Source organism: Astatotilapia calliptera, chromosome 16 (assembly GCF_964374335.1).
Source record: "Astatotilapia calliptera chromosome 16, fAstCal68.1, whole genome shotgun sequence".
NCBI lineage: Eukaryota > Metazoa > Chordata > Actinopteri > Cichliformes > Cichlidae > Astatotilapia > Astatotilapia calliptera.
In genome coordinates, this window is record NC_137437.1 from 17,269,118 (window position 1) to 17,281,776 (window position 12,659).

Below are 12,659 nucleotides of genomic sequence, written 5' to 3' on the forward strand. Positions count from 1 at the left end.
TTAACAGCTTTCCTTGGTGTCGCTAGGTGAGCAACAGGAAAGCATTCCTAACTGCCGTGTCATGGGTATAGTCCCGACAGCATGTGAGCCAAGTCCACGTGGTTCTATATTTGACACACAGACCTTTGCCCGTTGTAAGCTAGCTGAATGACATAGCACAGCCGTGTAGTCTCCAGGGGACCTCTGATGGTCGGCGAAGACCGACAGCAGGGCACAGAGAGGGACTTTCCAGGCAAGATATGTACTATTGTATTTATTACAGCTAAGCTGGCCAGGAGAAAACATTAAAAAATAAAAATAAAAAAAACAGGAAAACAACAGATTCCAAAATACAACAAAATGACCTGTGAATGGGACTCAGTGAAATAAGCTATGAGTCCAGTCCCTTTAAACACAGAACAAGTTGATTGAGCTAGAAAATGCTCAACTGCTTCTGAAAGTACAGCGTCCACAGAGCACATTTAGTGTATACTCTGTAGAAGAGGCTGGTGTTATGCTACTGCAATCAGAGTCAATAAATTGAATTTTAGATCTTCTTTTATTTTGTTTAGAAGACCCCAAGATACCTTAAAAAGGCCCATAAAAGAGGAATCTAAGCAAGGCTCGTCCTTGAATACGCTTCCTCAGCCACAAGGTGCGATACTTTTCCAAGGATGGAAAAAATAGATTATGCTGAACAGTCAATTTAAACAGATGGCTGTTAATATTTTTTCCTGTATATTTGTGCAGAATTAAATATGCATCCTCCCACGGTCAGATGAAGAATTAGAAGAAGCACACCGAGCCGACTCACCTTGTCTCCACTGGAATAGAAGAAGTAGCGCAGGCGGACTATGTTGCAGTGGTCCAGTTTCCTCATGATCTGCAGCTCACGATTCTGAACAAAAGAAGAAAACAAAACAGAAAAAGCGTGAGAGATACTTCATGTTTATACTTCAGACAGCTTTCATAACACAGTTGGTCTAAAGAGGGTCAGGAGATCATGAAAGCTTTCCACTGAACCTTTAGCACACTGTGGAGAGTTCCTTTTGAGCTTTTTTTAAACAACTAGATGTCAGAAGCGTTACGTGTCAGCCTCAGTGGGTTCAACAGCAACGAGTGCAGTTTGGACAAGCCAAACGTTTAACATAAACCATCAACCTTATATTGCTTATGACTGTCTTATGACAGAAAACGCATTCCGTTAGTCAACTGGTTTCACAATAGCATCACTGTGGCAGGTCAGTGTGTTACCAAGACAAACACTTCCACAGGGAGGGGAAGAGAGCAAACAAAAAAAAAAGGTTGCATGCCATCGATTCCCATTTAAAGCACCAGCACCTATAGAAAATGGCCCCAGAAAAAGAGTTGTCCAAAAAAAAAAAAGATGTTCAGAAAGGTTCGAGTAAAGCTCTGGGCCCTGTAGTCAGACAATCCAGAGGCCGAGAAAAAAAATGTCAGACCACTCCATCTGTATTCATATACAGTGTTTCCATACATAAAAAGGTTGGGCGTATGGATTTTCTCAAAGGTTGGGCAGGAATTCAAGCATTACAAAAAGCTTTAACAGCTCCATTATAGTCCACATTTGCTCCCATTCTCCATTTTCCTTCCTCCTCTTTTCCACAGTGCTCAGTGTTGACTAAAGTGCTTGTGTAACATTGTGTGGCCCCGGTGTCGAGAAAGAAATGGAGGGTAACAAGCATATGGAGAACTAACACAGAGATCAGAGAAGAAAGCTCAGTACAGGGACAAAGTGGAAAAGAAACGCACCATCAGTGTGCAGCAGTGAAGCGGACTCCTTACGTAATATTCTGACTTTTGGTTAGAAGTCCTGCAATTTGAATGAGTACATTTTAATATTTTCAATTAGAAACGTATTAGAGCAGCATATTCTATAGCTGTGATGTGGGTTTTCAGTGAAGCTGTCCACTTGTAGATGTACAAAAGAACTGCCGCCCACATTTACTTTCTTTTTGTATTTGATGAAGGCTAGCAGCTTCTGGGAAAAATATGATTACATTCAGAAACCAAGCGCTGTGACTTTGGTGACATAAAGATGGCAAATATAGCCACAATGATCAGTATGCAGCATGCTTTTAATGGAAAAAAAAAAATCAGATGTACATTTCCACTCAAAGAAACTCAGCAGCTTCCTGTCTAATTCCCCTGTAACCAGACTGGTTACAGAGTTAATTCACAGACAAAGTTATTAAGGAAGCACAGAATTGCATGACTGTCCAGCTGACTAACAAGCTACCAGAGCAAGTGTCAACCACTCAACATCATGTCTGAACTTGTCTAAAGACAGGTTTCACGATTGGCTTAGAAGCACCGCATGCAAATCATCTTTGTGTTGTTTAAATTGGATGCACATGTGATGGCAAAAGAAACTACTTTGTGAGCTTTGGACTTTAAACAGAGAGTGATCAGTTGAAACTACGAAGTTAAGAGACTGTTGTGCTTTTAAGCAACTTATCCATCCACAAATTGTCTAGTATCATTGTGAGTAAAAACACATTATGTAGGAATACACAACTACTTATTGAAGGTTCTTCTCTTTGCTCTTCTGTAATAAAGAGGCTTAACATAAGTGCTACTATTTAGTATATAACACAGCAGCTAGAGATTTAATCTTCCTCTTTGACTAATCTAATGATTAACTAAAATTTATAGTATTATTTAACAGTGGCTTTGATAACTGTTTAACTTCTTAAGTCCAAGTCAAGACGATCATTACAAAAGCCTCTAAAAGCCTCCAGACTGGCATCAACTGGTTTTGCAGCTCAGTGTAAGATAGCAGAATGGGTAAGTTTGTTCATTATATGCAACAACACACAAAAAAATGCCAATTCCTCAAACCAAAAGATTTTAAGCTCATAGTTTTGCCTGTAAATCAGTGGTTTTCGTAAAAAGAAATATGGATAAACGTGGTTGACAAAACACTGCGTGGTTTGAACTGTCTGTCTGAAGCTGTGACTCATGAAAAGTCCCTTACGTGGGTCGGGATGATGCTTGCAGCTGTCCTTGTCTTTATAAGGCTTTAAACCCATGTTAGCAGGGTTAGGTCCTCTCCACCTAAACAACAGCAGCACAACAGAGCATCTGGTAGCTCAATAGCCTCCTGCAGACAACCCCCCAGTCTAATTCACTTAAGCTGATGCAAATCATCCCCACAGTCTTCCCCCTGCTTTTTTACCCTTTACGCAGCCACGACAACCAAACACACACACACACACACACACACACACACACACACACACACACACACACACACACACACACACACACACACACAACCCCCCACATCACCGAGTGACATCACTGCACACGGGGTCAAAGACCGGCCGCAGGCAACGCCCTCGTCTTTTTTGTGCTGGAGTGTCCGAGGGTGTGTCTCTGTGTGAGAGACAGAGAGAGAGACAGTAGCATATGGAGGAGGAGTGGGAAGGCTGTCGAGTAAAGCCCAACCCAGCTCCAGTTATACTGCAGTCCATCCTGCTGACCTATCATCCCCCAGAGTGTGAGCGGCACAGACAGCAGAGACCGAGAGGAAAGAGAAAAATGACTTGATTTGCGGCGGCTGCAAGGACTACACCTGAGAGCCTCGCGCAGCTGATGCTGCCAAAACCAAACCGCATCCCAAAAAGATTAAGAACGCCAAAGCCACAGAACAATACAACCTTCGCAAACACGAGCCCTGTCCTACTATAGTTATTCCCATCTCATACTTCCAGATGAGTCAACCAGTTCCTTGGTTTTGTCGTTTTAAATGGCTTCCTACAGCACCAATGTAGATTTTGGATTGTGTTTGGGAATTATACGGAGCTGTCATTGTGGGAGAACATAAGTTGATTATAAATACTGTAATGCACTTGTACAATCAAACAAATGAAAAAATGATCAATCTGATGTGGTTTAAATATAAATAATGAGAAGAAATGTTGTTTATGTATAAGTTAAATGCAATTAAAATAGACCTGCGGTCCCTCTCAAGCCCACTCAAACTGTAAATCATCCAAAATAAAAGAACAAAGGGGTTTCTCTAAGTGTATTACTCAAAACTGTCAAACACACACTTATGAATTTAAAAAAACCTACGGGGTTAAATTGATCAGGTTTCAGCTACAGAGTATTTACAGGATTTGTTATTTTTCTTTATTCGTTGATAATATTTACAAGTATCTGCCATCAGGCGTGCTCTCGGTCTGTGTGACAGCGAGGTCTAATGCGAGCATCCATTTTCCGATAGACTGATATGTGATCCCTCAGTTGGGATGGGAGAAGGACCCATCCCATAATGGACAACAAGAACACTGTGAGCCCACCAAAGCAGCCTCACAGTTAAACCAGAAGCCTATTCACATGATTACCCTGTTTGACTTGAATTGGTTGTGTGTGTGTGTGTGTGTGTGTGTGTGTGTGTGTGTGTGTGTGTGTGTGTGTGCGCGCGCCAGTGAGAGAAAATAAAACATTCACACATGTTGACTGGCATGGTTTACTCAACCCACGCTCACTTCACAGATGAGCACTAAATCAGACAGGAAAAAAGCAGAAGTGTGGACAAAAGGCTTTTGAAGTGGGGGAGAAGAAAATAGAACGCAGGTGTGTGTGTGTGTGTGTGTGTGTGTGCGCGCGCGCGCGCTGCATGCTTGACAGTCATGTGAAGAGTCTTAGCCCTCATTTGCTTCATTTTTCCTAACAAGCTGTTCATGAGGAGGACGTGCAGATGAAGCAGCGAGAAAGACGAGGCGGAAAGAGCGACAGCCAGCTGAGGCAGAGGGTCTTCTCTAAAGAGGAAACTGAACAATCAAACCAGCGTGAGCTTCACTGAGCTGTTTAAAAGAGGAGGCGGCCTGCTAGCACGTCATGCTAACCACAGGCTAACAGGAAGAGCAGGATGTGACTTCACCGGGGCCGGCACGCAGAGCCACAAAAAGACAGTGTGAGCGTCCGCAACGAGCACCGCGAATTTGGTGGCAGATGTCCGACCCCCTACACCATTAAGTGACATCATTCATCTTGTCTGGCTTCACAGAGCAAAGGACTAGCACATCCCGAGGAAAAGAAAAACTGTGCTGAATCTCCAACAGGTTAAACCCAGGGTTTTGAGTAGCTCAAGCATTTAGCTGAACCAGTTGGGTGAAAACGCTACAGGCAAATAGATTTGACTGAACTTTGTGAGCAGTTCTCACAGTTATGGGTAAAAAGAAAAAGAGGAGCGGGATGGGAGTCTACAAGACAACAGTGAGCGTTCTCCTCCTGGGAATAACGGACATAAAATGATGAGCGAGAAGGGAATAGCTCTGCCTTCCAAGCTTAAATCAAATATTAACAGACTTAATTCCCATTAGACATACTACTCATTTATTTATTTATAACAGGGGCATGTATGTAGTATGACACATAACCTACCCATTTATCATTGTCAATACAGTTTTAGTTCGTTTTTTTCCTCTTTTCTTCATGCCAGCATTTCATTTTGTATTTTCAGTTTTACTTTAAATGCATGTAAATGTGAACTGCTTCTCCTGGTTTGCAGCCATTGTTTACTGGAACCATAGTCTGACGACATAGCCCCTGCTATTTTTAGTAACGTCTGTGCTTTTTTCCCCCCTTTCCTCTAGTCAAATGTCTACAATTAAAGCATCTCTTGTCACACAGTGAAATAAAAGCTTATGGGTAGAACGTACACAAACTTTACAGCATCACAAGGTCAGAGATGTAAGGTATAAATTGTTTTTTGCAGTAATTTTACAGTTGAAATGTATCTCCTTTAATCATTGCAAAAACTTCTTATTTTTGCCTGTGAGGTTAGAAATTAAGTGTGAGTCCATTCAGAGCTGCAAAGTAATTGCTGTGCTTAGGCTGGAAGAGCCCAGTCAAACCAACCCCAACTCAGCTGGTAGTTGTTACTGTATTGAGTGTCTGTGTGTATGACAAATATATAGTCTCACACGACAATAGTGCACTCGTTTTTTTTAAGGTGTGACTTTCAGTTGTGGTTGGAATGGCAGCAACTCTAGAGGTCGGCTGGTGAGCCCCTGGTAACCTTCAGTTGCCGGGAAAAATGTGTATTCCCTACCTGGCTGACAAGTTGTTGGAGGTTGCTGGCTGTCTCTAGGGGTTGTCGATTGCGAAGACAGCGCTGCACCAAAAAACAAAACAAAAAAAATCCTCCTTGCGTGGCTAGCAGGCAGCCATGGTCACCCTTAGTTTGCATTGACACAAACACAAAGTTCAAGTTTAAGCCTAACATGTAAATTATACTCCTGCGTCAGATCTACATTGTAACGTACGCAATAACCGGAATCCTATTTCAACTCTACGCCAGACAGGCACCTCCTGAGAAACGTAACTACACGTTGGGTCGACGACCACAACCACTCGAGTGGTGTGAAAGGTTGCAGTGTGGAGATAAAAGGAGTTACTATGTAAGTTAAGACGTAAATTTCCTGCAGAAGCCTAAATTAAGCTTTACTGCTGACATGTTTCATAAAGGTGTAGCTTCTACTTTCAAGGCTAAGCGTCTTTGTTTCCATTTGTATTGTACTTTTCACTGTTTCACCACCAGTCTGTGCACAGCGGCACTGTTTGTGGACACGTTTGCGTCTCCCTTGCAAACTACAAGCTGTCTTATTGTAACCAAGACAATTCCAAGGAGGTAGCAACCACTCACCAGCATTTCCCGTAGCTTACAGTGGTTTCAGTTAATCAAAAAAAGGCTAGAAAGAGAGAGCATATTTCTCCCATATTGGCTTCCCTTCACTGGCTCCCTGCTAAATCCAGAATTGAATTCAAAACCATGCTCCTCACATACAAGGTCTTAAATAATTAGGCCCCATCTTATTTTAATGACCTTATAGTACCATATCACCCTATTAGAGCACTTTGCTCTCGCACTGTATTTAAAAGTAGAATGGGAGGCAGAGCCTTCAGTTTTCAGGCCCCTCTTCTGTGGAACCAGCTTGCAGTTTGGATTCAGGAGACAGACACTATCTCTACTTTTAAGATTAGGCTTAAAACTTTCCTTTTTGCTAAAGCATATAGTTAGGGCTGGACCAGGTGACCTTGATTCTTCCTTTAGTTATGCTGCAATAGGTGTAGACTGCTGGGGGATTCCCATGATGCATTGAGTAGTTCTTCTTCAGTCACCTTTCTCACTCACTATGTGTTAATAGACCTCTCTGCACTGAATCATACTTGTTATTAATCTCTGGCTTTCTTCCACAGTATGTCTTTTATCCTGTTTTCCTTCTCTTACCCCAACCGATCACGGTAGATGGCCGCCCCTCCCTAAGCCTGGTACTGCTGGCTGTTTCTTCCTGTTAAAAGAGTTTTTCCTTCCCACTGCCACTGTCAAAGTGCTTGCTCATAGGGGGTCATATAATTGTTGCGTTTTTCTCTGTATGTATTATTGTAGGGTCTACCTTACAAAATAAAGCGCCTTGAGGCCACTGTTGTTGTGATTTGGCACGATATAAATAAAATGGAATTGAATTGAAGTTTGCATTTGGTTGCCGACCGATTTCTATTCTGTGTGACTGGAGCCTAAAGAAACTGAAACATGTGACTACTATAGATTTACATTTCAAGAACCAAGTTCCAGTTAAGAACCACTACTAAACTGTCCAGTACACCATAATCACACACCTGCAAGCTTAATAACTTCCTTTAGCATGTTGAGTACCTGAGTCTAACATAAGCTATTTTTATATTTTGTTGCTATACTGGCCGCTGAAAACAAGAATGGGCCTCCATTTTTCAGAAAATTGATCAACAATCAATAAGAGAATCGATAAAGAATAAGCCCTTTAAGCAGACTCAATAATAGTATTGGTATCACTAAATCCAATAACATCCCTAATTAGACTGCACTGGCTTCAGCGGTGAGGAAGAGAACCAGTGTAGGTGACCTGGGTAAAAATGTGGAGTCCAGCTAAGTTAACAGATATCATTTTTCTGGTGAAAGTGAAACAAACACGAGTTGACTGATGGTATCCTGGTATTTTAATAAATAAAACTTTGATCCCAGTGTTAGAGTTTATGGCTGCTTTTTAAGTGAAGCATCCCAGAAATAGGTTAAGAAGCGCTGGTTTGAATTTAAACCATTTAACAAACATTATACATATGTATAAAATAACCAACTGCAAGATTAACACTTTGAGCTGTTACCCAGTTTACCCCCAGCCTGATCACACACTTAAAATACTGTGGAAGCTCATTTTTTAAAGCCTTTAAACTTGATGAAACTCTAAACAGCTCTTCTGCAAGCGTTGCTTTCTGAGGTCTAGTGGCAGGGACAATGAGTTTGTTTATATGAACATGAGTTTTTGAAGCATCCCATTTTGTCTTTGCCACATAAACATCATATCCTGATTTCTGAAACAAGGACAAACCCTTAACCAGTCAGAGAGACCCAAATATGCTATCCTAAGCACTCAAAAATAATCCCAGCTAATGTTGCTTATATACATCTTATTATCAAGTTTGTGTCTTTCATGTAAACATCCTATCCACATGATCCTCGGGACACTTATTTCCACCCATATACACTCAGTGGAGGCCATGAACCAGTGGAGCAAAGACAATGTTGCCCAAATGAAGGAACAACGAGCCATCAGCCAAATCTATTCAAAGCACAGGAGGAGATTTCCAGCAGAGCTCTACTTGGAAAGAAACATGACATTTGCAAGCTGACGGATGACGGAGTATTTATGTGTTTGAGTTTGTCGGTGTGAGAAAAGACCTCCGCTCCACTACTACACAAACACGCACATTCTCTGCAAGAAGAAGAAAAGACACGCTTTAAAGTAGGAATGTGTTGAATGACAAACTTTCCCGCTCTTCTTTTGTTTTCTTTTGTTTCACAGCTTCTCTGATCTCCCCGTTCGTGTGAAAGATCTCTCCATTCATGTCTCTTTCACGGTTACCCCGGAACATTCATTAATGCCACACATCTCGACTCTGATAGCATGGATTTTTTGTTTTAAAAAAAAAAAAAGAAAGAAAAGAAAAAAAAGGGTGATTTGGAGGGTAAACATTGAGTTTGTGTTTATATGCACACTCGTCAATTACGCCTGCAGCTGTTCTCAGTCATAACAAGTTTTACCTTAAACCTCTTGTCTTGCAGGACCTTCTTGATGGCCACCAGCTCTCCAGAGTCGCAGAGTTTAGCTTGGTAGACGACGCCAAAAGAGCCATTGCCGATGACCTTGGTGTCCGTGTAGCTGACTTCCTGTGGCCGGTCGGGGCCTTGGCCTGGGGTGGCCACAACTGTCGTTACCTTGCTGCCATCTTTGTCCCCTGCAGATACAGACAAAGACACAAGCAACACACAAGTGTTCAGATCCGTGTAGATTAGATCAAAACATTGATTTTCCCATTTATTATATTCTTTCCGAATCATTTTGTCTGAAATACATGAAAGAAGAGTAAAAATGCTCATGATCCTGAGAGTTTCAGGTGAGTCTCAGAGCTCCCTGTCTGAAAATCCAAAGATATTTCACAGAAAACCAGACCACTGTGTGACCACTGCAGCAGTGCTTCCAAGCATTTAAAAAATAAAAGAATTTAAAAAAAAAATCTTCAAACTGAACTTTATTCAGAACGACAGTTGACTGGTGTATTGATTCATGTGTGATGGACTGGCTTTTAAATGTGGGTCACACTGTGAGAACTCGTTCTCTGACACCGTTTCTGAATTCTGCTGCAGGCTGTCTTTGGTCATCAAAGCGTCAAATTGGTCCTCGATTCACAAGTCATACAACGCAGGCAAGGACCGTGTATTACTGATGAACATTTGAACCGTGTTACTGTCATGCCTATCAGCTTTAGCCTCAGACAGACAAAAAAAAAAAAAAGCACAAGTGGAAAGAGCTGTAAAATTGAGGAAACTCTACATTAGCTGGCAGTAAAAAGGATGACTGGGCAGGTCTGAACTTAACCCAGACTTCAGAGGAGGAGCCTAAACAAGTCAAAAATATCAAATGCATTCTTCTTTGAATTTCTCACAGCGGTAGGCAGCAAACACAACTGGTTGGATGGACTCTGGAAGGCCGCTGCGTCCACCCATATTGAGTGGGTGTGCATGTCATGCTGATTTCTAGTAAAGTACCAGGTCATGGGTTGTTTGCATGTGTGTTTTGAATCAACAATTTCCTCGGACTGATTAACCCCGCACTGCTAATCCACAAATCAACATTTGACCTCAAACTATAACCGAGGGTGTGGAGGTTAACCAGTCCTATTTCTTACTTTCACTGGTTTGCTGATTTTATTTTCCAACACCACCATTGATTTCGATGCAAATAGTCCCCCCACGGACGCCGGCGCACACACGGGCTCAATCCAGACATAAAATTATTAATGTGCGTTTGCAAGCCTTATTCTGCTGCTGTGTGGCCAGCGAGAGGCTCCATTACCAAAGATGCAATTACAATCAAAGAATAGGGAAGGAATGGGAGAAAACAGTGGAAGGGTCTGAGAAACCAAAAAAAAAGGAAATAGACTTTCCAGGACTGTGGACAGAGAGAGGAATATGACTCTGCCTACATATATTCCAACAGGGCCATTTCTATGACGCCTCTGCACTTCCTCAAACCGTGAGAAAAGTCTGTGCCTGCTCACAAACACATACTGGGAACCCACACTGCCGTAAGGAAGGAATGACCAAGCGATCAAATGTCATTTGAGTGACTAACTGGACACGCATGAAGCAGGACTTTTCACACAGACTAGAGAAACGATTACAATTGCACACAATTAGGAATTACCTTCAGTTCACATGTGAGAAGAAATGTAACTTCCTATAAAGCAAAGGGCACCTATTTATTCTAATAAGTAAACAATAAACCAGGAAAACAAGCAAATCTTTACTACAATAAATTAAAAAAAATCCTAAAAGCTTTAACTGCAGTTTAGTTCTTAATCACTTTGTCATTTAATTTTTAGAAAACTAAAAAACATTGGGGAGACAAAAAAATGGATCCAGGCATTGATAAACAATCATTTCTACCAATATTTCTACAGTAAAAAAGGCCAATATTGGTTTAACCAATAATCTGTCCATCCCTATAATAAACTATCCCCAACAAACAAAAGCATCTGGTAAAAACTTCTATTACATGTAAAGAGTTCTTTAAATATAACCAAACATGAATTTTGCACCAATAACAGAGAAATCAGTGCAACAACAAACATCTTCAAGCATGCGCGGGAATTGTTAACTTATCAGTCAGCCTGCGACAAGTACACTAGTTAATACATAAATCGCAGTGCATCACTCTATGTACGTATGCTGTATTACATATCTACAAAGTGACAGAGCAGAGACGGTTGTTGCAATGCGACGTTTAACCAGCGGCATCAATATTCGATTCAGGTCAGCAGACTAGTTCAGGCCACGGCTGAATATGGCTAACGCGTGCGCACAACAACACTGCTGCTGAGCAGTCACAGGACACGTGTGCGGCTGCTGCTGTTAAAAACGTGTAACCCTGTATTTCTATCAAAGCTGCTGAAAAACTACCTGAGCAAATGTCATAAATTCATCTGTGTTCATCTAAATCAAATCAAGTCAAGGGGAAAAAACAACTTTTTAACTTACAGACTTGTGGATCATCTTAATTTTCCTGACATGAATATTAAATAAGGACTTGCAGTTATTTGAAGCTTATTATGGGATAAGTAACGTGATTAAGTTTGTAAAGTGTTGCCTAAAAGCAACACTTTTATTCTCTTTTGTCATTTATTTTTCTCTAGTGGAGGGCAATGAAGTACTTTTAAGGGGCATCCACAAAGGAAGCAACCAGCAGCATCTTGGCAACAAGAGACCATAAATAGTCAACAATATTCAGCAACTTCAGGTGATGTGGAGCAAAATAACTGCTGGCAATGCAAGGTGGGTGGATCCTGAGTTAAACTTTCATCAACCCCAGATGAGAAAATGAAGCAGCTACCAATGAGAGGGAAGGACGTGCTGATTGACAGGGTAGCCCTTTCAGGTTAGGTTGCATCCGCACAGGGAAGCGATCACTGGTCTGATGCTGACAGTTGGTCGACAGAAGATATTCTAGGTTCCAGTTGCCGAGGTTACCCTTTAAGGCATTTCCCACCAGGTCATGTCAACCACCTGTATCCTGTCCTCTCACTGGCAGTCGCTTCAACGCGTCACCAGTGGGATCTTTTTTGCCCGTAGTCACGTTGAGTGTCACTGACTTTCTACGGCCTCTAAACGCCTCGTGACAACAAATTGCTCCCTGTGTGGACGTCTCCCCACAGTCACAGTCAGTAAAGGAACTTTGAGTTCTGACTCTCAAGTCTTCCTGTGGCTGGCAAATATTAATCACATCTTTATTGTTTCGTTAAACTCTCTTTTAATCACGGCCCAACAGAATTTTACCCCTAAAAAAGAAGATTATATTGCCACTGAAATTATCTGTCAGTCCCTCCTCAAAACAGAAGATTAGCCACAAAATAGCCACAAAATGACCACACTCACATTGTGGCATGTACACGATAATTCAATAAGTTATTAGCTATTAATATACAGCAGTGCCTTGGCACTGATAATGAACAGAATAACATGGCATAATTCTAAAGACAAATCCTCCACGCTCACTATTCCATGGTCCAAGTTCTGGACAAGATGCTTCTTTTTATTAATGCAATAGCAGTTT

At 41.5% G+C, this 12,659-nt stretch overlaps 1 protein-coding gene across 6 annotated transcripts in view; it reads right to left on the minus strand.

The window, feature by feature from the left end:
• gsk3ba (glycogen synthase kinase 3 beta, genome duplicate a) overlaps window positions 1-12,659 on the minus strand; it is a 35,617-nt gene that overhangs the window by 18,219 nt on the left and 4,739 nt on the right. For all 6 annotated transcript variants that reach the window (XM_080290666.1, XM_080290667.1, XM_026144112.2 and 3 more), the window contains exons 2-3: window positions 9,092-9,285; window positions 794-877 (exon numbers count right to left, since the gene is read on the minus strand). In XM_080290666.1, coding sequence (XP_080146792.1) covers window positions 794-877; window positions 9,092-9,285 — 278 coding nt within the window. The remainder of the gene's footprint in view (window positions 1-793; window positions 878-9,091; window positions 9,286-12,659) is intronic.